The sequence below is a fragment of the Equus przewalskii genome, chromosome 18 (assembly GCF_037783145.1).
Source record: "Equus przewalskii isolate Varuska chromosome 18, EquPr2, whole genome shotgun sequence".
NCBI classification, from domain to species: domain Eukaryota; kingdom Metazoa; phylum Chordata; class Mammalia; order Perissodactyla; family Equidae; genus Equus; species Equus przewalskii.
The window spans coordinates 14,569,023-14,594,533 of record NC_091848.1 but is presented as its reverse complement, the minus strand read 5'-3'; the positions used below and the strand labels follow the sequence as shown (position 1 = coordinate 14,594,533).

Here is a 25,511-nt window from a genome sequence, read left to right as displayed (position 1 = left end):
GGATTCACTACCTCCATTCTGCAAAGTGGACTCCGGATTAAAAGCTCCTATCCTACACATAGCCCACTATACACGTAATGCTCAAAAATATTAATGCAGGAAGGTATAAGCACATAAATATGTAAGCAAATACACAACAGCACAGAAATGGATGCAGGCATTCACACAGGCCTATGAAAATTTGTCTAAAGGAACTATTTAAAACATGAAACATAAAATATACTTGGGTTTTAACTATTTATTTACAAAGTTCTTGCTAACACAACTGCTTTTAAAATATAGCAATAAAGGGTCATTTACTATTTAAAGTGGCACATGTGGCATAGAAAACAATCTAGTCAGTTAAACTATTAAGGCAAATAATTGGAAATTGTTAAATGACCATTAAAAGTTGGCAGTACTCCCTAAACAGGTAGGAAATAAAAATGCATTTATTCATAGGAACTTGATTCTTTCGCATTACCGACTATTTAAAAAAAATTGTGAAAAATAACATCAGTGCTTGAAAAATATTTTACAACAGCAAAAAAATGCATTCCAATTTTACATTTAATTATGAAACCACAACAGAAAGTTGTCCATACACGTATCTATGTATTTTACAGCAGGTTAGTAAAACTGATGCCAACTTTAGAGTTATTTCATAAAGAATATAAACAATCTTTACCACAATTTCCCGCATGGTCTTATCCTTCAAAATAAAATTCCATACACTATTGAACTAAATTAAGATTTGCTACTGGTTAAAATCACCATAAATATATTGTCTTTGAAACAGCTACAAGTATACACCAATATCATGTTTGTGCAAAAATATACATTATTTTTTAATCTTTCTGTCCTTATTTCAATTTTCAAAAGTATGTTGGAACAATATCCTTTAAATGTTATTCTTCTTAAGGGCTAATCTTTTTAAATCTGTACGCTAGATCGTGAAAACACTTGAGAATAAAATAAACTGCAAATGGAGCAGCTAAGTAACTACTTCAAACAGCACATGTGAAATAAGACTCCACTATTTAATCAGTACATACTATGCTATCACTTAATTTCTGCACAAACTGAGATACACAAATATGTATTCCCAAAAATTCATTCATGGACATTATACAAAGAGATTCACAGAGGTATTTGGCATCCACCAATAAAATTTATTTACTCTATCAGGTTGCAAAGTTACTGACATCATGAATAACTTAAATTATTGGTCCAATGAAGGATTCAAGAAGACAGAAAAATTACATCAAAATCAGTACAATTTTTTACATGGATTAACTGCAAAACTGTAACAGGTTAACTTCTTTCAAAAAGACAATCAAATCGCATAGGTTAGTGTTATCTACCTTCTTTCCAGCTTTCACCAAGTGCTAATGATAAGTACCATTTAAGTCAGTTTCTTATTTGGTATAAGGTGTTTATAAGCTTCTATAAATTAAGATTTTTTTAAGCTTCATATCAAATGAGTTGTAGATCTACTTAAAGTATGACTTCTCCTTTCAAAAAAGGAAGGAAGGCTGACAAGGGAGGGAGATGGGATACCCTGTAAAGACAAGACAAAGATTTTAGATTATCTTTCAGAAAATTCTAACATACTGTTTAGCATCATGCATATCATTTGTACATTTTACAAATTACCGTAACAATTAATTAAAAGACATCTGAAAATTCTAAACTCTTTAAATATGTTTGTGTGCATAATTTTGCTCCAAATAAAAAATGAGCAAAATTGCAGCGCTTCTGATAAGAGAGATTATTAAGCTACTCAGCTGTCTAAACTTATTGTTTCAGGGGTCAAAGTGAATAACATCAGAATTTTCAACAATAACAAAGAAACATGCACAAGAATACCAAAAACCCAAGAGTGGGTGTAAATCAAAATGAATTATAAAGAAAACTACTGTTTTAACATCCATGAATGGCTAACTGTAGCTAAACTTAGAGCTAACAAGGTAGCCGGCTGTTAAGTTCTCATCACAAGGTAGTAAAATGAAGTGTTGAAAGAGCTGAGTTGGTAAAGTATTACCGTTCAAGCGATAACAAAGCAATGATTTAAGTAGATAATATAAAAGTTTACATCTTCCTCAGGTGAATCTTTTATGATTTGCCATACTAAAGGCACAAATTTATATATATGCCATAAATCTAAGATTAAGAATCAGATTTAGAAAATAAATCCACTTTACATGACACTTACTACTATTCTTTAAAATGATCGTTTTCATAAATAAGAAAATTTGTAATGAGATTGATTTTTTATGGACTTAAGAGTAAATTACCTTGCAAAAATATTTTCCTGTGCCAACACGCAAAGAAACTCTATAAAGCCTAAGCTGTTGTGAATTCGAAGGAGTTATATAGTTGTGAATTCAAAAGTCCCCATCCACCTAATAAGTGATTCAGTTTAGAAAGAATACTTTCTTTTTTAACAAATACAAATTTCAAATAGCTAATTAAGCTCACATTAAACTTCGAGGCTTGTTTCCATTACTGTTGGCATATCTCCTAATTCTTCACAAATGTCAAAGATGACTTGGATAGAACTTTTTTTGAAATTTGAAAAAGTCAGTATTTCCTTCTAGCATCTCTGAAAAACTAGCTCGTGAGGCAGAATGACGGACAGATGGAACCCAGGAGTTCTGAGCGCGCCCACCAGTAGAGTTTGAGCGCTGAACATAAACAAGCTTAGTAAATCCAGTTACATTGCTTGTGGAAACAGAATGGGTAATCTGTCAGAACAGAAACAAGCAATTGAGAGGACACAAATGTCTGAAAGATATTTTAGATACTTATTTATATTTTATTTACATAAAAATGGCAAAACCATAAATAATATAAATTGCCTAAAATTTTTCTCTACAATGCAGTTACTTTCATATGAAAAGCTTGTAAGTTTATAATAGTTATTATAGATGCAGGAAATAAAGAGACAGTACTTTGGCCTTCAGAGCTTATAATCTGATTTTAATAAATGCAAGCTCACTGTATTTGATCACTTTTAACACATTTTTCATTGATCAAATTTCTTTGCATATATTTATATTACCAACTAAGTACAACTCCTCTCTCACCGAAAGGTTAACCTTAATCAAAAATCTGTATAAACATACTTATAGATTTAGCTGTACCTCTTTAATATATTAAGTAAAGGCTTAACTTTTTAAAAAATAAGTTAGTGAGCATTATGTGCCTTGCTGTATAAATTTTATAGAATAAAAGGTAACCACTTATAAAACACTAGAGCACTGTGTGCCAGGGACTGTTCAAAGTGCTTTGCACATATTAATTTATTTAATCCTTACAGCTACCACTTTAGGTTCATTTAAAGACAGTGAAATTGAAACAGATCTTTAATAACTTGCCAAAAGTCACACAGCTAGTATGACAGCAGAGCTGGGATCTGAACATGAGTTCCAGTGTTCATTCTCTTAACCACTCGAACTGCCTCTCAATATAATTGCATCATATGTATGTGTGTGTGTGTGCTGTACGTATTTAGTCCTTATAATAACACAATAGGGTAATATAATACAACAGGATTATATACTATTAATCGCTTTTCTGTCATCTACAAAAATGGGGATGAGAGAATAAGAAACTTGCTGAAGGACACACAACTGAGAAGTGACAGTCACTTGCTTTTCTTAATGTTAGTAGGTTTGATTAATAATAATTTTACAAAGAACATACAGATCACTCATTACTTAGTGACAGCAGTAAAGGTTAGAAATGTCCTTAATATTAATTAAACATCTAATAATTCTGACACCATTGGGAATTTGGATTGTTCAGGAAACATTTAAAATATATACATGAATTGAGAACTCTTATCATCCTTTGAAGTTCACAGCTTCAGAGATTATATTCTACTCATCACAGAAATAGTAAAAGGAATAAAGCTTAGTTTCTGCTACATTATTGGAGCCAATCTGTATAAACAGAACCATTGCTATTTATGTTAGTAAAGTGACAGCCCACATTGAAATGTATCTCTCTTCTTAGAGATTTTAGAACATATCTCAATCCCAATAAAATTTCATATCAAATAAACTACACATTAAGTATGTCTCTAGTTCATTAAGTGAGGTTTTCTCAGTTACTTTTACCCAATTAAGAGGTTAGAAGTTTAAAGATATCTATTTTAAAAATGATGGAGATATTAAGAGTTCCATCTTTAAAAAGTTAACAAATTGCATACCAACTCTATAAATATGAATAAGCCATTTAGCCCATTAAATCAAAGTCACTTACAGCTAATGATGATGTGCTAGACAGACGACTCATTACATGCTTCTCATTGCTGGAAGGACTTCTTCCCTCCACTGAGCTTTGAGATGCCATGAGAGCCCTTCGTAGAGCTCTTTTTGGAGTTTTGGAGAAAGAGAATGCTCTTGTAACCTAGAGTTAAAAAGAGCTATAATTAATTAAGCCTAGACAAGTTTAACATAACTGATAAGAATGACCATGCATAAACAAGGCCAAATGACACATGAAAAGCTTTTCTACAAATGGTATATGGCAAAATCAGAACCTCTTTGGACAAGGCAGTGAGAAAACACAGTACACTGTAGACCATTCCATGTCGCATTCATAGAGCATCACAGTCCAAGGGGAGAAAGAAACTGTGAGGAAAAACCTGGCCTGGGAGAGAGGAAACTTGGGTTTTTGTCTGATTCCACTAAATTTAGTTGTGAGATATTTAATACAAATCCACTTGAACCTCAATTTCTTTACTGAAACAGTGAAGGAGTTCATTTGAATCATCATTAACATGTCTATCTACTACACATCACACATGTTAAATGCTGAGAGATACAAAGGTGATTAAATAAAGTACAGCTCCTCCCCTCCAACTCAAAGAAAACTAAAGACTTTATAAATCTAGCAGTAGACTACAGCTGCAAATTTCGCCTGGTATATTAAAATTTCAGTTCTTTTAGAAAGTCCTATTTACCAAGATTCTTACATAGTCCTCAACATCTCTGACAAAGTAAGTAGGAAAGTTATCTTCATCGTTAGAACACTGAAACACACTTATGATCAGGAATAGATCCCAGGTCTCCTGACTCTATCATGTGCTCTTGGCTGAAAAACATCTGCAGCAATATTTAAGATGAATGCACATACATCTCTATCTAACACACCATCAGTACATTTCCACCCAGGTATACAGTTCGTAGAAGCATCACTGCAATCAGAATGAGAGGGATAACAAGTTGTTATAATTACTGAGGCAAAGAATTCACGGAACTAAAACTATAATCTCTGTGGACTATTCCCTAGAACCAAAAACAGCTTTGTTTTATAGACTATCTTTACAATGGTGTTTATGGCAATATTATTTTAATATACTCTGAAAAATACATTTTGGAGATATGTTAAATAATAATTTCACTAAGACTCACCTTTTTTGAAGTCTTTTTTATCGCTCTAGAGGCTCTACTCAATGTACTGTCCATATCTTTTGTATTTACTTCAAAGGATTCTGGATCAGCAGTGTACATAAGATTCTCCTGTTGAAAAACAAGTTTCTAATCATTTTAAATATATAAAAAATAAAAACACACAACTGTTTATAAACCTTCAAGCACTTATATACATATGGAAGTATACATAAATGAAGCTACTCAAGATTTTTGATGTGCTTAACATAATTTCTACTCTGAAATGTACTAATTTAAGGAGAGTGGAAAATAAGTATCAAGTAAATGAAAATTCACTGCAAGGACCATGGACACCAAAGCAATTGGATAAAGAACTCAATATAAAATCTTACTAACAAGCCTAAAACTAACAAGTTAGAAATCGAGCAGACATAATGCTTAATTATAAAGTCTGCTAGAAAACCAGTATCACAAACTCTCCTTGAGATAATCTCAAATCAAAACAGAGTTTCTCCTACTTTCCCCTTACTTCCTCAATTAACATCTAGACAGATTCTAAATCAGAGGTTCTGAACCTGTGATCAACGGCTCCTAGAAATGGCAATGGATAGAAATCAGGAGGTATGCAACCCCCATGAAATTATGTGCAAACTTCTGTGTGTACATAGTACAAAGGACATTTTTTCTGAGGAGGGGGTTCATAGCTAATACATTCTGGAAGGAGTCAAAGATTTAGGCCAAGAACCACTAACCAAAATTAATTTTAAACGAGACAACTAATCTCAAGTACTTCAAAATATTACTTGCTCCAATTATGTCTGGGCTTTCAGAAGAAAGCAAGTTAGACAAAATGTTTTTGCATACTTCAGCAGCCAATGTTCACTTTAAATTGATAAATCTAGGCCATGAACCGGCGAGCTGTCTCACTACTCCAGCACATAAGACCATCCTCTAGCAAGATCATTCTGTAGCTAAGGAGAATTTATACAATCTTGCAAATGTTGGTTTTTCTGAACATGTTCACTCTGCAAAATGTAGAAAATACCTGGTATATATAACCCATAGTAATTATAAGGCTCAAACAAGATAATGCACAGTATTTAAAATGAAATATTAAGCCCTTTACAAACACAAGATGTTAAATGAACAGCTGATAAGAATCTCTTCTGATTATACTAGAGTTAAGTTTATCATTCTAGTATTTTTGAACACTCAAAGAGCTTCCACTTTCTTGTTGTTAGGAAATAAACTATTACAATAGCATTAAAAAGTATAAAGTAATACCTAGGAATAAACTTAACCAAGGAGATGAAAAGTTTATCCACTGTAAACTACAAAATGCTGTTGCTGAAAGAACTTAAACAAGACACAGATGAATGGAAAAACATCCTATGTTCATGAAATGGAAGATTTAATATTGTTAAAATGTCAATAACCAAAAGCAATCTACAGATTCAATGAAATCCCTACCAAAATCTCGATGATTTTTTTTTCCAGAAAAAGAAAAATTCATTCTAAAATTCATATGGAATATCAAGGGACCACAAAAGGCCAAAAAGCTTGAAAAAGAAGAACAAAGTTGGAAGTCTCAAATTTCCTTGTTTCAAACTTACTAGAAAGCTACTGTAATCAAAACAATATGGTACTGGCATAAAGGAAGAGAATAGAATGGAATGGAGTAGAACAGAAAGCCCCAAAATAAACCCTCAGATAATATGGTCAAATGATTTGACAAGGGCGTCAAGACTATTTAACAGGAAAAGGATGTCTTTTCAACAAACAGGGTGGAAAAACTAGACAGTCACAAGCAAAAGAATGAACTTCGACCTTTCCTTACGCTATATACAAAAAAACCAACTCAAAATGGATCAAAGATCTAAACATAAGAGCTAAAACTATAAAACTCTTAGAAGAAAATACAGTGCAAAAGCTTCAAGACTTTGGATTTAGCAGTGATTTCTTGGATATGACATCAAAGGCAGAGGCAACAAAAGAAACATAGACAAATTAGACTTCATGAAAAGTTAAAAAATTTTGTCCAAAAGACATTATCAAAAGAGTAAGAAGGCAATCCACAGAATGGGAGAAAACGCTTGCAAATCATCTATCTCATAAGGGATTAATATGCAGAATATATAGAGAATTCCTAAAACTCACCAACAACAAAAATAAACAACCAGATTCAAGTTCAGCATTCACCACCTAAATTTTCTTGAGTTTTTCAAATTTAACTCTTAAATCTATCTATAACTAATGGGAATATAAGGTTAGGATACACACCTAATTTTCTCTAAGCACTTAACCAACTATCTTAGCACCATGTGTTAACAATCTTATTAAATTATTATAATTCTATATTTGTCATACAATAAAGTCTTATTTCAAGGCCGGTTACCCTTTTTGATCTACCTATAAATTTTTGAATCAGTGCACTATTCTGATCATTGTAACTTTAAAAATACAATTTAATAGTTCATAAAGGAAGTACTGTTTTCTAAATTTTTTACTGTTGCTTTTTGTTCAAAAGACCATCTTTAGAATAATTCTGTCAAACTCCAGAAATTTCCTATAGGACTTTATAGGAACTGTAATGAATTTACATCTTCATGGCTAGTCAGCATTCTCATTCAGGAACATCATAAGTCTCTCCATAAAGTATTGTAGTTTTCTTAAAATAGGTTTCACTTGTTCCTTATAAGGCTATTGCTAAATTTACACTAAAATTTCCTAAATGTATATCAAATTTTACTTGAAAAGGGGGTCTTCTCTTCCTGCACTTTCTAGTTGGTTACTGCTAGCATAGAGGAAAAATAGTGATATGCATGTACTTACATTTTATTTAGTTACTCAACTAAACTCTGTTATAAATAAGTTCTAAAGAGTTTTCAATTGGTTCTTGCCAATTATTGGGACAATCGCTTGCAAAATAGCTCTGAATAGTTAACATCTCTTGCCAATCCATGAGGAACAAAGCAGTCAGGACTGTGACTCAAGCTCCGCCTGTCCCTGAGTGTCCCTGCATTCCCATCACATTCACCTGCAAGCTTTTGCCTTAAGATTCCCTATACCTCACAGAGGAGGGATCCCATTTCCCACATGGCTGTACATACGGCACCATAAACTACGCACAGCTGTAGCTTTAGTTTTATGAACTTAATTTTGTTTTTATTTCATTCCATTTTTAATTTTAATTTCATTTGATTTCATTTCAATTTCATCCAATCAGCAAATATATATTGAAAATCTATTATTTGATAGAAGTTTTTTATATTCCAAGACATAGAGGAAAATTCAAAAAAAGGATGTTTTGATGCTGAAATATGTTCTCCTTCTTTGTTTTGTTTTTAAACTACAAAGTAAGTTATCAATGCTCATTCTGAATTGGTCAACTTACATTTTTTATAAACTGAAAACTGAGAAACAATAGAATTAGGTGGAAAACAATTAGAAACAATAAAAGAATTAATTTAATAAAAGAGACGGGTTACAAAATTAACATACTTATATCAAAAATTCACCTATATACAAAACTAGAGAACAACTTAAGCAGCAAAAACATCTCATTTATAATATTATAAAGAGAAAATTACCTAGGAATAAATCTAACAAGAAATGTACATGTCTACACTTATATTTCCAGAAAGATACCTATGAAAGCATCAAAAGTTGCACTGCTGATAAAAAGACTAGTGGGACAAGTACATATATTTTACTACAGTACACTTATCTATTTGATTTTTTTCTTAAGTGCAAATACTATTTTTCAATTTGAATTAGAGTAAAAATTATAGCATGAATATAACTAAATACTGGTAACTTTAATTTACTCCTTGAATAAAATATATGATTTCAAAATGTATTAATGTATATATAATGAAACTAAATTCCAAGTGTGTTTCATTTTGATGAAATGCTCTTTTTATAATGAAGGCGCCCGAAATTTAAACCCCTAAGCAGCTGTTAATAAAGAAGAGATTCGCAGTCTTTCCTATTGCTATCTTAACTACTACTAAGCATATAATAACCACCTATGAACTGAAAAGGGAGCAGATGGCTTCATGTTTTCTCTCAATGGACAAATAAATTGCTTCTGATTCAGTGCGGGCGGGGGGTGAGCAGTAGATATGAGGTCTTTTACGTTTCTAGAAGGCTCTGGGTTCAGAATGACAGAGAGTAAACACCTTGCTCACTAGTTGCTGAGAAGACAACGTAGCTGTTTGCTAAGACGTAACAATGAAGTACTTTCTTTAGTTCTCTCTGCTTAGAGGAAGATAAATAGGGCAAATCACAGGCAAAGTGCAAAAGAGGGAAAATGTATCTTCCGTATTCCTAGGCTTTTTTCTATTACTCTTTTTTTCTCATTAATAATTACCATTAAAATGGTAACTATTCAAAAAAATCCTACTGCTTTCTAATCTATTCCTCTAAATTTCTAAAATAAAAATGAAATTTATACTGGAACCGAAACTCATTTTCAATAACAAACTAAAATAATTTTTACAACATTTTATGACTTATTCAATGTATCTCAAGCATTAAAGCAGCTTGGGAGCAGAAGGAGTTCTTCAGTGGGCCTCCAATTCACATGCACCTGAGAGCAGTTCTAAAGACAGATCGGCCGAGTTTAAGATTAGAAAGTAGTAACCAAGTTCTCCCATTGAGATATAATATTAATTTCAAGGGAAACAGCTACAGATTTCAGAGGTCTACTCACGGGTGCTAATTCACAGAAAATTTTCTAGCATTTCTGACATCTTAAGCCAATGAACCCATCCACATGTGAGTTATCAGACTCTCCTTTCCCTAAGTTCTCCTCTCCCACCAGTCCTCAAACTCACACACACAAAAGAAAAATTATCTAGTGTCATGTGTCCCCTCCCTTAGCCTCTGCCTCTGCCTTAGTGATTTCCTCAAATTCTGTAATTAGGTTTACAGCTTAGAGCTTCTGATTTGGTCAAATTAAAGTAGTACCAATAACAGACATTTATATTAGCAACTTACTATGTATGGCTGATAACCAGAAGAATAATTATAATTTTAACTACATATCGTATTAAGTCCATTATAAATATTGGTTCAGAAGCACAAACTCTTCTGATATATGTTCTATCTTCAGCCTATTTCTCACATAGTTAGAAATTCTAGTTACAAATTTAAAAGCTAAGAATGAATATTACTACTCATAAATAGCCAGTGGTGATTTGACCAAGATGTAGGACAAGTTTGATTTTTAAAAGAAATATAAAGAACTAGTGGTAAAAGTAGTGAACTGTAGCATAGAGTATTTAACTATCAAGTTACTTCTTCTAAACTATTCAAAGTTGGGGGAGGGGAGTTGTAATATTGCTTAAATTCATTTGTTAATAAAATTATACTTTTCATATTAGACGTTAGAAATCTGAAATGGCTTCAGCAAAGCTACCATCTGACTTCAGGCAATATATGAACCTTACGAGTATGGATCATGCAATTAAAGGTTACATGTTGGCAAGAGACCAAAAATACATACCTATGTATTGTGACAGATAAAATTTTCAACAGATAAAAATTTTAATCTAAATCCTGAAATAACAGAATTTGGGATACATCCATGGAGAGAAAAACTACCAAGAGGGTTTAACCAAGAACAAAGATACCTGGATTCTAATGTTAGCTTTAAGCTCTTCTTGATCTTAGTTTCACATGTAAAATAATGACATTAGGATCTCGGAGAGGACCGGGGCGGGGGAACTTTCAAAGGCGGGTCCGGCGATCCGGTGGAGAAGCGCCGGAGCTCCGCCCGGGCAGCAGACAAAACTCTCTGTCTGCCGGTAGCAGAGGGGCCACGCTGAGCATTCAGAGCTCCCGGCAGAGGCCCGGAGAGAAGCCCAGAGGGCGGGGCGACCCCCAGCTGCCGTTGCCCACCAGGTGAGGCTAGGGATTGCCGGAGATCTCGGAGAGGACTGGGGCTGGAGAGAGTTCCAGAGACCCAGCTTAGTAGCCTAGGGGGAAACCCTACAGGCTCACAGAAGCCTTAGGGAAAGCCTCAGCACAGCACCAGTAGAAGGCACCCAGCCGCCAGCCACAAGGCTGGAAGACCCCAGGGCAAAAGCAGCATAGCTAGGTGTACTAACCACAGACTGTAGAAGATGCCAATAGCTCTCCTGCGACCCATAGAGGACAAGTGAGATTTGGTGGGTGCCGACAGCAACCGAGCGACAAATAAAAGTGATCCCACCCCTGGCCGCTGGAAAAGCCCATAACACCGTTGCAGACCCCAAGGAGAGAGCGCATCTAGGTGGGCAACAACAGTAGGCACCTGCAGTCTGAAGCCCCCCGTGACGGCCCCCACGGCAGAGGAGGGAATCCAAAGGGCCACTGTGGCTACGAAGAGGGGCCCAGGCCCAGTTAGCAACTACGGACAGGGTTCCTGGTTGGTGAAGTATAAACAGCTGCTCCCCCCACCGCAGCAGCTGAAACAAGTGAAAGGAGCAACTAAGCTCTATCTCCATGCGGAGGCACAAATCAACATCATCAAGCAATATGAAAAAATACATCAAATCTCCAGAACAGAAAGAAAGTAACAAATACACAGAAAACAATCCCAAAGAAAATGAGATATATAACCTAAATGATGATGACTTCAAAACAGCCATCATTAAAATACTCACTGAGTTAAGAGAGAATTCTGACCGACAACTCAACGAGTTCAGGAGCTATGTCACAAAAGAGTTTGATACGATAAAGAAGAACCAAACAGAAATACTGGAAATGAAGAACACAATAGAGGAGATTAAGAAAAATCTAGATGCTCTGAACAGTAGGGCCGATAATATGGAGGAAAGAATTAGCAATTTGGAAGATGGCAATATAGAATTGTTGCAGGCAGAGGAGGAGAGAGAAGCAAGACTTAAAAGAAATGAAGAAACTCTCCGAGAATTATCAGACACAATTAGGAGATGCAACGTAAGGATTATAGGTATACCAGAGGGAGAAGAGAAGGAGAAAGGGGCAGAAAACCTATTCAAAGAAATAATGGCTGAGAACTTCCCAAATCTGGTGAGGGAGATGGATCTTCAGGTGACAGAAGCCAATAGATCTCCAAACTTTATCAATGCAAGAAGACCAACTCCACGCCATATAGTAGTGAAGCTAGCAAAAGTCAACGACAAGGAGAAAATATTAAGGACAGCCAGGCAAAAGAAACTAACCTACAAAGGAACCCCCATCAGGCTATCAGCAGATTTCTCAGCAGAAACTTTACAGGCTAGAAGAGAGTGGAATGATATATTCAAAAATCTGAAGGACAAAAACCTACAGCCGAGAATTCTCTACCCAGCGAAAATATCCTTCAAATACGATGGAGAAATAAAAACTTTCCCAGATAAACAAAAATTAAGGGAGTTCATTGCCACAAAACCTCCTCTTCAGGAAATCCTCAGGAAAACCCTCATTCCTGAAAAATCCAAAAAAGGAAAGGGACTACAAAACCAAGAGCAGAGGAGATAAGTAGAAGGACAACAACAGAGAGTAGCAGCTCTACATCAGAACAGATTAAACCATGGGACGAGAAACAAAGGAAACTGAAGAAAACCGGAAAACAAGACACAAAATGGTAGTGGTAGGCCACCACGTCTCAATAATCACTCTAAATGTAAACGGATTGAACTCCCCAATCAAAAGACACAGAGTGGCAGGATGGATCAAAGAACAAGATCCAACAATATGCTGCCTCCAGGAAACACACCTCAGCCCCAAAGACAAACACAGACTCAGAGTGAAGGGATGGAGAACAATACTCCAAGCTAATAATGAACAAAAGAAAGCAGGTGTCGCTATACTAATATCAGACAAGGTAGATTTCAAAGCAAAACAGATAAAGAAAGACAAAGAGGGACAGTATATAATGATAAAAGGGACTCTCCACCAAGAAGACATAACACTTATAAATATATACGCACCCAACACAGGAGCACCAAAATTTGTAAAGCAACTCTTAATAGATCTAAAAGAAGACATCAACAACAATACAATAATAGTAGGGGACCTCAACACACCATTAACACCAATGGACAGAACATCCAGACAGAAAATCAACAAGGAAATAATAGAATTAAATGAAAAATTAGACCAGATGGACTTAATAGATATATATAGAACACTTCATCCAAAAACAGCAGGTTACACATTCTTCTCAAGTGCACATGGAACATTCTCAAGGATTGACCATATTTTGGGAACCAAAGCAAACATCAATAAATACAAGAGAGTTGAAATAATATCAAGCATCTTTTCTGATCATAACGCTATTAAACTAGAAATCAACTACAAGAAAAAAGCAGAGAAAGGTGCAAAAATGTGGAGACTAAACAACACGCTTCTCAACAAACAATGGATCATTGAAGAAATTAAAGAAGAAATCAAATATTATCTGGAGACAAATGAAAATGAGAACACGACATACCAAATCATTTGGGATGCAGCAAAAGCAGTCCTAAGAGGGAAATTCATCGCAATACAGGCTCACCTCACTAAACAAGAAAAAGCTCACGTAAGCAACCTCAAACGACACCTAACAGAACTAGAAAAAGAAGAACAAACAAGGCCCAGAGTCAGTAGAAGGAGGGAAATAATAAAAATAAGAGCAGAAATAAACGATATTGAAACAAAAAAGACAATAGAAAGGATCAATGAAACAAAGAGTTGGTTCTTCGAAAGAATTAACAAAATTGACAAACCCCTAGCCAGACTCACCAAGAAAAGAAGAGAGAAATCGCAAATTAATAAAATCAGGAATGACAGAGGAGAAATCACAACAGATACCAATGAAATACAAGAGATCATAAGAGAATACTATGAAAAACTATATGCCAACAAATTGAACAACCTGGAAGAAATGGACAAATTCCTAGACTCCTACAATCTCCCCAAACTGAATCAGGAAGAAATGGAGAATCTGAATAGACCAATCACAAGTAAGGAAATAGAAACGGTAATCAAAAACCTCCCCAAAAACAAGAGTCCAGGACCAGACGGCTTCTCTGGAGAATTCTACCAAACATTCAAAGAAGACTTAATACCTATTCTCCTCAAACTGTTCCAGAAAATTGAGAAAGATGGAGAACTCCCTAACACATTCTATGAAGCCAACATCACTCTGATCCCCAAACCTGACAAGGACAACACAAAGAAGGAGAACTACAGGCCGATATCACTGATGAACATAGATGCAAAAATCCTCAACAAAATTTTGGCAAACCGATTACAGCAATACATCAAAAAGATTATACACCATGATCAAGTGGGATTTATACCAGGGACACAGGGATGGTTCAACATCCGCAAGTCAATCAACGTGATACACTACATTAACAAAATGAAAACCAAAAACCACATGATCATCTCAATAGATGCAGAGAAAGCATTCGACAAGATCCAACACCCATTTATGATAAAAACCCTCAGTAAAATGGGTATAGAAGGAAAGTACCTCAACATAATAAAGGCCATATATGATAGACCCACAGCCAACATCATACTCAATGGACAAAAGCTGAAAGCCATCCCTCTGAGGACAGGAACAAGACAAGGGTGCCCACTTTCACCACTCCTATTCAACATAGTTCTGGAGGTGCTGGCCAGAGCAATTCGGCAGGAAAAAGAAATAAAAGGAATCCAAATAGGTAACGAAGAAGTAAAACTCTCGTTGTTTGCAGACGACATGATCTTATACATAGAAAACCCCAAAGAATCCACAGAAAAACTATTAGAAATAATCAACAACTACAGCAAAGTAGCAGGGTATAAAATTAACGTGCATAAATCAGTAGCATTTCTATACACTAACAATAAACTAACAGAAAAAGAACTCAAGAACTCTATCCCATTCACAATAGCAACGAAAAGAATAAAATACCTTGGGATAAACTTAACCAAGGAAGTGAAGGATCTATACAATGAAAACTACAAGACTCTCTTGAAAGAAATAGGCGATGACATAAAGAGATGGAAAGACATCCCTTGCACATGGATCGGAAGAATAAACATAGTTAAAATGTCCATACTACCTAAAGCAATATACAGATTCAATGCTATCCCAATCAGAATCCCAAGAACATTCTTCACAGAAATTGAACAAACAATCCTAAAATTCATATGGGGCAACAAAAGACCGCGAATTGCTAAAGCAATCCTGAGCAAGAAAAACAAAGCCGGCGGAATCACAATCCCCGATTTCAAAACATACTACAAAGCTACAGTGATCAAAACAGCATGGTACTGGTACAAAAACAGGTCCACAGATCAATGGAACAGAATTGAAAGCCCAGAGATAAAACCACACATCTATGGACAGCTAATCTTCGACAAAGGAGCAGAGGGCCTACAATGGAGAAAAGAAAGTCTCTTCAACAAATGGTGCTGGGAAAACTGGACAGCCACATGCAAAAGATTGAAAATTGACCATTCTTTTTCTCCACACACCAAAATAAACTCAAAATGGATCAAAGACCTAAAGATTAGGCCTGAGACAATAAGTCTTTTGGAAGAGAATATAGGCAGTACACTCTTTGACATCAGTTTCAAAAGAATCTTTTCAGACACTGTAACTCCTCAGTTGAGGGAAACAATAGAAAGAATAAACAAATGGGACTTCATCAGACTAAAGAGCTTCTTCAAGGCAAGGGAAAACAGGATTGAAACAAAAAAACAGCTCACTAATTGGGAAAAAATATTTACAAGCCACTTATCCGACAAAGGGTTAATCTCCATAATATACAAAGAACTCACACTGCTTAACAACAAAAAAACAAACAACCCGATCAAAAAATGGGCAGAGGACATGAACAGACATTTCTCAAAAGAAGATATGAATATGGCCAATAGACACATGAAAAGATGTTCATCATCGCTAATCATCAGGGAAATGCAAATCAAAACTACACTAAGATATCACCTTACCCCCGTTAGATTGGCAAAAACATCCAAAACCAAGAACGACAAATGTTGGAGGGGTTGTGGAGAAAGAGGAACCCTCATACACTGTTGGTGGGAATGCAAACTGGTACAGCCACTATGGAAAACAGTATGGAGATTTCTCAAAAAGTTAAAAATAGAAATACCCTATGACCCAGCCATCCCATTACTGGGTATCTATCCTAAGAACCTGATATCAGATATCTCAAGAGTCCGTTGCACCCCTATGTTCATTGCAGCATTATTTACAATAGCCAAGACGTGGAACCAGCCTACATGCCCAGAAACTAATGATTGGATAAAGAAGATGTGGTATATATACACAATGGAATACTACTCAGCCATAAAAAAAGACGAAATTGGCCCATTCACAACAATGTGGATGGACCTCGAGGGTATTATGTTAAGCGAAATAAGTCAGTCAGAGAAAGACGAACTCTATATGACTCCACTCATAGGTGGAAATTAGTATATTGAGAAGGAGATCTGATTGGTGGTTACCAGGGAAAAGGGGGGGTGGGGGGAGGGTACGGAGGGGGAAGTGGTGTACCCACAACATGACTAACAAAAATGTACAACTGAAATCTCACAAGGTTGTAATCTATCATAACATTAATAAAAAAAATAAAAAAATAAAAAAAAAAAAAAAAAAAATAATGACATTAGATTAAGTTTCTTTCAGCCTGAAAATCTTAATTTTTAAGGCATTTACAAATGGGCGTGACAAACAAAATAGTACAGAATAAAACAGTTCTACTTATTTTACTCTTAAGTAAGCTCCAATTATTTAGGGCACCAAAAAATATATGATAGGGAGGACAAAAACTACTGTCAAAGAATCAGATTTTTTTAATATCTTTTACATCCTTTGAGTATATATATTCTTAGAAATACTTTCTCTTCAACATGGCAAATGTTCTCTAATGATAAGACACTGACTCAGGGCTTTTTAAAAATTTACTATGTATAGTATTTTAAATGTGGGAAAGAGCTTGACTGAAGTCACTGAATATCTGAATTTACAAACATATTTTTTAGTAACAAAATTTCACAACTTGAAAGAATTTTGTGGTTTAAGACAGTAAATCAGCACATAGTTAAATGTTTGCTGCCATCTTGTGGCTGATTTAACTCTGTGAAATTTTTTCATTAGCTGTTTAGATTTCAGTTCTAAGATTATTAGCCATCTCGTGGCTAGTAATTCAATAGATTGCATTTTAAGGAAATTTTTCCATTAACTGTTTATGCTTCCATATTATCATTATAAATTTGGAAAGGATTGCATAAGCCATCTAGTCTGACATGATAAATGCAGAAGTAATTTCTACAATAGGCAATCACTGTACCGTAAGGATCTATTTTATATACAGATACCTAGAATTATGAAAATAATTCTTCCTTATAATGAGCATTTTTGTAAGCTTTATAACAAAAGCTATCTTCATCATTTTTTAGCCAGTATTCTGTTGTATGCAGTAGCACTGTATTACCCTGTATGAACATTTTCAGAACAAACCAACCTTTATTTATAACATATTCTTGTCCCATATAAATTTCAAAAAAAACAAACAAATCAAAAAGTCTGTTAATTGTTCTAAACACTGAGGTAGGGACCTTTAATCAAGTATTGTCTATTTAATAAACAATAATAATTATACCTCAATGTCTTTCAAAGTCAGGCTCAATTATAATAAAATAAATGTTTATTCCCACAGGAATGTCCAAGACAATGTCAGTTACAGTACTACCATACTGAAAAGAGTCATCTATCAATACATTCTCCTCTATGTCATTTGTGCAAAGATGAAGGGGTCTGTATCTGTCCATCACATGTCTCTCCCATACACAATGAAGAAAACAAATTATCTTCTAAGGGACCTAGATTTCATCCAAGATCTACACAGGCTACATAGTTTCTGGTGAGTCATTTAACTTCACTAATTTATTTTCTCATATATCTTCACTTTAATCTGTATATGATAAAGATAATTATATACTCACAATGGCATTTGATTTTAAGGGGTTGGACTGAGAAAAGTGGGTTGGCAACTTGCCTGATAGGAAAAGCAACTAGCGACAACTCACATAGTGCTTTCAAGAAGTTTAAAAAACAAAACAAAACACCCTCTATTTTACAAATAGCCAGGTCAAAGAACACCAATGAAAATCACAGGATACATTACAAGCCCCAGAAGCCTCACTAAATCAGAGCCACAGGCTATGAGGGCCTGTCTGCAAGCTAGGGACTCAACGAAATGTTTCATGCATCTAATACTTTTAAAAATCTTTTCCAAATAACTTATTAAACGAGGTGTCCTCAATACACACAAAACTAAAACTGTCTCACATTCATAATTAACAAGGTATTAGAGAGGGACAGGTTTATTGCTATGGAGTTTAAATTTCACTATAGTAGTGGTTTAAGAACTTACAGCATCTGCTTTACAAATGGTGTTGGCTACATGTCGACATAGCATCTTTAGCCAGTTTTCCTTTGGAAGTTCCTCTGATGTCATCTGGAAACTGAGTAGCACATTTGCCTGCTCTGTTGGTGGCCTTACAAGCAAGGCAAAAGCATTATGGCAATCTAGGATTCCAGAATAATCATAAACATTAAATGTTACTCTTTTGAAAATAATAGATTCATTCAAGTTTAGTTCCCTCTGAGCAACAAAATTCCAATGAAATTATCTCTTCCCCATCCTTCAGTCCACTCTTTTTAACTGAACAAAGAATATCACCATATTACGCTGAAATACTGGAAAGAATTAAAATAGTAAGTACCATGTGAGAAACCAAGAATGATAATTTGACATTAAGTAAGCAGTATTTTCCACATTTAATACTTTCTATGACGTTGTTTTTAAAATTAGATTATATCATTTCTTAGAATTCTAGAAGGTTTGAAGCCCCGCACCCCCACCCCAGTACATAGTTGTATATTCGGGCTGCGGTCCTTCTGGTTGTGATATGTGGGACACCACCTCAGCATGGCCTGATGAGCGGTGCCATGTCTGTGTCCAGGATCCGGACTGGCGAAACCCTGGGCTGCCAAAGCAGAGCATGGAAACTTAACCACTGGGCCACGGGGCCGGCCCCTAGAATTTAAGTTTTATAAGAATAATTCAATAGCTCAACCTACTGAAATCAAGTTCAAACAAATAAAATGTCCAAATATCAAAACAGTTAAAAAAATGTTTTGTGATGAAGATGCTAAAATGGAACCTATTTTAAACAATGAAGTCTTCCATAATTAAAATCCAAAAATATGGAGATGATTTAAATAAATGCACTATGTAACCCTTAAACGAATCTAGAATTTGACAACCAAGTAAGGATAGCAACATAGCTGCTGTTCAAGTTTTTTTAAACGTTTCTATTAACTCAAAGCCTTACATCATTAAAGGATGGGATCAGTAATGGAACCAGCTTACACTGTAAAAACATATGTCCAACATCCAAAATATGCCCATGTACATACATCACTAGCTGCCAACTAAACAGATGACACTGTGTTTAGTAGGTACAAAGTTTTAGCAAATTCAGGCCTTCAGAGAACCCTCCCTAACACTAGCAAAGTTGAGAGTACAAGCTTTCCTTAATACACATTTGACCCGTGTCAAGTCTACCATAGTCACTTTGGATGTATCTATTCATGCACATCCTTTCCTGCTCATATCCTAAACATAACCCTAATAATGCCGCCATCGGCAACAGGGAAGGTGTAAGATGCGGAGCACAGGTAACAGACTGGTGATTTCTTCTGGGTTCTGAAGGAATAAAAATAAGTTTTGGTGTGGGAATAGACTAAGCTAAGGCACTGTTTTGTCATGTAACCATTGAAGGGAGGAAGATATTCCTTAAAGGATGAAGATATCCCACAGGTTGAAATAGCACTTTCATTGGAAAAAAATCAAAAGTAAAGTCAGTTCCTGGAGATGGAGCTGAGACATAAGTGTAACAACAATTATTCTACCAGAACTAACCAACTATATTTAAAGATAATTTACCAGTTAAAAATTAAATAAATAAGGGAGTGAATCAAACTTACAATGAATATAAACTATTTCTATTTAGCCAATAGTTTATCCAATGAGCATACCTTCTGTTTCTCTTATGTCCAGCACCTTCTTAATTTGAGAAAGAGGCATTAGATGAATGTGCTTCAGAGAAGCTGGGGGACGGGTATGGCCATGAGGACTCCTAAAAGTGCCAATAACCTTGTGCCGTTTTCTTGCTATCTGATTGTAGGGAAAACAAAGTCACTGTCAGTAATATGAATAAAAACAATTAAAGACCAAATACTTAAAAATAAAATGGCACTAATCATGTAAATCTGTATGTAGCTCATTTGACTATTAGTCATTCCAGAATTATATGTGATAAGAAGGAGAGTTACTATGTGACAAATTCATCCATGTAATCGTAAAGCAGAAATTGTGTAGCTCTTCTCACGTTTATATGACAAGAGCTCAAAAATCAAGAAAATAGGCTAAGGGACAGGGTCTCTGCAAAAGGTCCCAGAGGTGTGAAAGAACTTAGAAGCACTGTGAGAAGTAACAGCATCGAAGGATAGAGGAATCTTGAGTTCAGGAAGGGGAATAGTTGCCCTGGGATCTCTCTCTTGGATTTAAAAAGATAATTGATACCAGTTTAAGAGCAGAGTTCACAATTATTTCTGATCCCGTGCAAGACACTGAGGTTAAATAGTAAATAATGCAGAAATGGTTCTGCTCTCATATTTACACACTACTGAAAGAGAGAAAGGTTAAAGAGGTAACTAACCAATACACTAAACAAAAAATACAAGTTATAAACTCAAGGTGCTGTGTTAAGATATAACTTTTTCTAAACTGGGAACTCATGCAAAAGAAAGAGATAGGTAAAGTAACACTGGAAAAGGGAGGAGCAAAATCAGAAAAGACCTTGTGATTCAGGATGTACTTCAGTTCTGTGAATTTTATAAGGTCTTTAAATTTATTGTTTTCATTTCCATGAAAGCCTAGTATATTATTTTGCCTTTTCAAAAGAAAATCTCTTAAGGTTAAAATCATCAACTGAAAGACATTAACACAAAATGATTTAGATTAAGTTACTTAATGAATTGAGATTGGCCATGATCGTGAATATGACAAACTATAGCTGAAAATTGTACTACCTTGTATTAGCTAATTAGAAAAGATCAAAAAGCAGTATCATAATCACAGGCAAGCAGAAATAGGACAGAGATCTATGTTACATATCAAATATTAAAAGTTCATTTACATTAATATAGTGAAAATAAGCAATAAAAACTCTTTCTTTAAAGAATTATTTCCACTGTAATATTTGAATGTACTTGTGATGACACCAATGCTAGTACATCAAGGTAAAAAATTCAAAACACAGATGAAAATATATCCTTAAATCCTAAATTAGTTTATCTTCAGTAAACATCATATTTAATGGAAAGCAACATAGATTTTCTTCATTTTAAATGTTTCCAACTTTTCTATACTCTTCATTCCAAATTTGCTAAGAATTGTGTGTGTGTGAGGTTTTTATTTAAACAAACAAGCTAAAGAATAAGAGTTTAGGATTATAAATCTTGAAGTTCGAGTTTAACGTTAGAAACAGAGCTGTTTCAGTTAATGTGACTCTGAGGCAGGGAGGCTGAGAGAGTAGAACAGAAAGTCACAGGTAAAGGAAGTGAGGGGCCAGGGAATCACATAATGCATCTAGAAGTCACAGGGAATGACCAGTTGCAGGAATTAAAGTGGAAGGGAGGTCAATGAGCCAGTTACAAAAGACTTCACGTAATTTGAAGGGGATGTAAGATCAAAAATTTCAAGGAAACCACAACTCTCTCAGGATTAAGGGGGTAAAAACCAGAATGGATTAGCCTATTAGATGAATGGAGCCAGTTGACCTAAGGACTTCAACAGGAAAAACCTTAAAAAGCATTAGTAGAAGCAAACAAATAGAAGTACTGAGCAACTATATATAGTAAAATCCCAAGACAATGCAAATTCAGATAAAATACGACTGAATATTGACTGCACCTACCCCTTTTCTCAAAAGCAAAGTAGGCTAAATTTCTAATTATAGAAGAGACAAGTGAGTCCAGAATTATCTGCTTCATGATTTTTTATGACTTTCTCAGTTTAGGGTACCGTATTTTTCACTGTCTTTTTGTGTTTTGTGACATTAGCAACCAAATGAAAATATCATTTTTCACTAACCTCGCAACAACCTCTGCATTTAACACAAGAGAATTTTGGGTGAGATTTTATTGTACCTGTAACTGTGCATGGCTTGTTCTCTAAGACTCTCTTGTATTTTATACTTTAGATAATAATGTGCATGATGTAAGAGGGCAGCACTAGAAGAGAAGTGAAGTAAAAAAGGTTAAAAGGAAGCAAAGACTTTAAAGAAAAAGCAAACCCATCAAATCACTTTAATGAAAGCAAGAGAAAGTTACCCAGTTACAGAAATGTCAAATTAGTCTTCTGGTTAATGTCTGTTTTATCAAAATGTTTTGTCTTCTGAGATGAAGGAAAATAGGACTCCCTTTATATCCCCCATTGGACTGTTTAGTTGTTTAAAAATATACTATTAAAATGAGGAAAGAAGAGTTGAAAAAGCACACAAACATAATTAAATTTGCCTGTAGGGTTAATATGGGGGAAAAAATTTAACTTAGATAGATGAGAATTTTAGAATTAGAATCAATGCACCCCATCTGATATACTGGCCACTCAATCACTCTAAAACCTACTGACTTAAGGAAGAATCAGGGGATCATAATTCATAACATTAAATAATCAAGTTATCTCCCTCTTCAACAAAATACTGACTTCTTTTTCACTAAAAAAACTACTTAAATTTCTAAAAGAAGAATTATTTTGTAAATCTTGAATAAATATACATAGAAATACGAAGTTTCTACAATTCTTGACCTAAGCATTTATTTGCCTGGAAATAAACTAAATTTTCATTTGGATTTGGATTTGAAACCAGGGCAATTTATCATACTTCTTAGTACTAGGCCTTCTCCTAAAAGCATTCTATCAACATTATTAAACCAACAATTGGTCATACAAATCAGTGGTATTATACTATATTAAGTACAACTTTACCTCCAGGCAGTCATTGAAGAGGAAGAGAGTTACTTGTTCTCCTCTGTCACAGGGGTGCTCACCTAGAGAAATGGTTTCAACTCGTTGGACTAAGCTTCGGTGAGACGATAAAAGATTAGCCTGTAGCAATTGAAAATATTAATAGAAGAGATCACTTGGTAGCAAGCAATTTTTTAAAAGTGATAATTTTTTTAATAAGTGGTCCCAAGATTCTGTTCATATTAAAACTGTAGAATCTAAACAAGAAAGAGAAAATAAACTGACAATCATCAAAAATGACCACTTACTGGGCATCCATCTACTTCATAAACAACATCAAAGATTTGCTTTTGAGCTTCAGTTTTTCTCTTATCTTCATTAATATGCCTGAAAAATTAGTAAAGTTATCTTTAAAAAACAACAGAATATGAAAACTGCATACAAATACATCTCCTGTCACTATGACGTTCTTCCATGTGAGTCTATTTTAATTTTGATAGGTGAATCAGTTAAAATAGTGCCCTAGAAGTATCCCACGACATTAGAAAAAAGTTCCATAGATCCTTCAGAAAAGTATGTGTAACTATACTCCTTACTACATTCTTTTTTTCAAATCATTATACACTTCCTAAAATACATTAAACCAGTACAAACTTCAAGGGAACAGAAGTTCTAACTATAAGTTCAGTTAAGGTTTTATGCAAGTCAGTTGCTAATCATTTCACTGAAACAAAAACTAAGGCTACTGCTTCCAGATAGGGTGGAATAAGAACGAAAGGATATACCCTTCTGCCAGAAACAATTAAAAAATTATCAAAATATAACAGAAACAAGGGTTCCCAAGACACTGAAAGTTAATTCCTATGAGACAGGAAACAAGGCAAGCCAACTATAGTCGATTATACTGTCTATAGGAGACACACTTTGGATTCAAAGACATAAATAGGCTGAAAGTAAAATGATGGTACTACTCCACCCAAGAACAGCAAAACTCACATTCTTCTCAAGTCTACGTGGAACATTCTCCAGATTAGGCCATAACATGCCTTAGAAAGTTTGATTGAAAGACTGAAATAATACAAAGTATATTCTCCAACCACAATGCAGTGAAATTAAAATTAATAACAAAAGGAAACTTCTGGAAATTCACAAATAAGTGGGAATTAAACAAAACACTCCTAAATAACCAACAGGTCAAGAAGAAATCACAAGGGAAATTAGAAAATACTTTGAGATAAATAAAAACAAAAACACAACATGCCAAAATGTATGGGATACAACTAACTAAAACAGTGCTTAAAGAGAATTTATAGCTATAAATGCACATAATAAAAAACAGTAATTTCAAATCAATAACCTAACCTTCCACTTTAAAACTCTGGGGGAAAAAAGAGCAAACTAAATCTAAAGCAAGCAGAAAGAAGAAAATCATAAAGATTAGAGTAGAAATTAATGAAATAGTGAATACAAAAATAAAAAAATCAATAAAACTAAAAGTTGGTTCTTTGAAAAGAACAACAAATTGACAAACTTTAGTTAGGCTGACCAAGAAAAAAAAAAAAGGACTCAAATTACTAAAATCAGGAATAAAATATGAGACATCACTACCTTACAGATATAAAAAGGATTATAAGAAAACACTATGAACAACTGTATGCCAACAAATTAGATAGCTTAGATGTAATGGACAAACTCCTAGAAAGACACAAACCATAGAAACTAACTCAAGAAGAAACAAAATCTGAATAGATCTATAACAAGTTCAATTAGTAATTTTAAAACTTCTTACAATAAAAAGCCCAGGCCCAAATGGCTTCACTGAGTAATTCTACCAAACACTTGATGAATTCATAAGAATTCTTCATAAATTCTTCCAGAAAAATAGAAGAGGAAGAAACACTTCCCAACTTCTCCTGTGAAACCAGTATTAGCCTGAGACCAACGCCAAAGACATCACAAGAAAACTATAGAGCAACATCCCTTATGAATGAATATAAACACCAAAATCCTCAACAAAATGCTAGCAAACCGAATCCAGCAACGCATGAAAAGGATTATACACCATGACCAAGTGAGATTT

The 25,511-nt window shown here is 34.6% G+C and overlaps 1 protein-coding gene across 50 annotated transcripts in view; it reads right to left on the bottom strand.

Moving 5' to 3' along the window:
• Positions 1–223: 223 nt before the first annotated feature.
• The window catches only part of ECT2 (epithelial cell transforming 2), a 108,164-nt gene continuing 82,876 nt past the window's right edge, over positions 224–25,511 (bottom strand). For 26 of the 50 annotated variants that reach the window (XM_070583154.1, XM_070583143.1, XM_070583145.1 and 23 more), the window contains 7 exons: positions 23,740–23,818; positions 23,453–23,572; positions 20,437–20,575; positions 18,767–18,921; positions 5,403–5,510; positions 4,249–4,395; positions 224–1,540 (listed from right to left, as the gene is read on the bottom strand). In XM_070583154.1, coding sequence (XP_070439255.1) covers positions 1,451–1,540; positions 4,249–4,395; positions 5,403–5,510; positions 18,767–18,921; positions 20,437–20,575; positions 23,453–23,572; positions 23,740–23,818 — 838 coding nt within the window. In that variant the 3' untranslated portion in view covers positions 224–1,450. Of the gene's footprint in view, positions 1,541–2,460; positions 2,727–4,248; positions 4,396–5,402; positions 5,511–18,766; positions 18,922–20,436; positions 20,576–23,452; positions 23,573–23,739; positions 23,819–25,511 lie in introns of all 50 variants that reach the window. The other 24 variants (XR_011529331.1, XR_011529340.1, XR_011529333.1 and 21 more) reach the window with 1 other exon arrangement.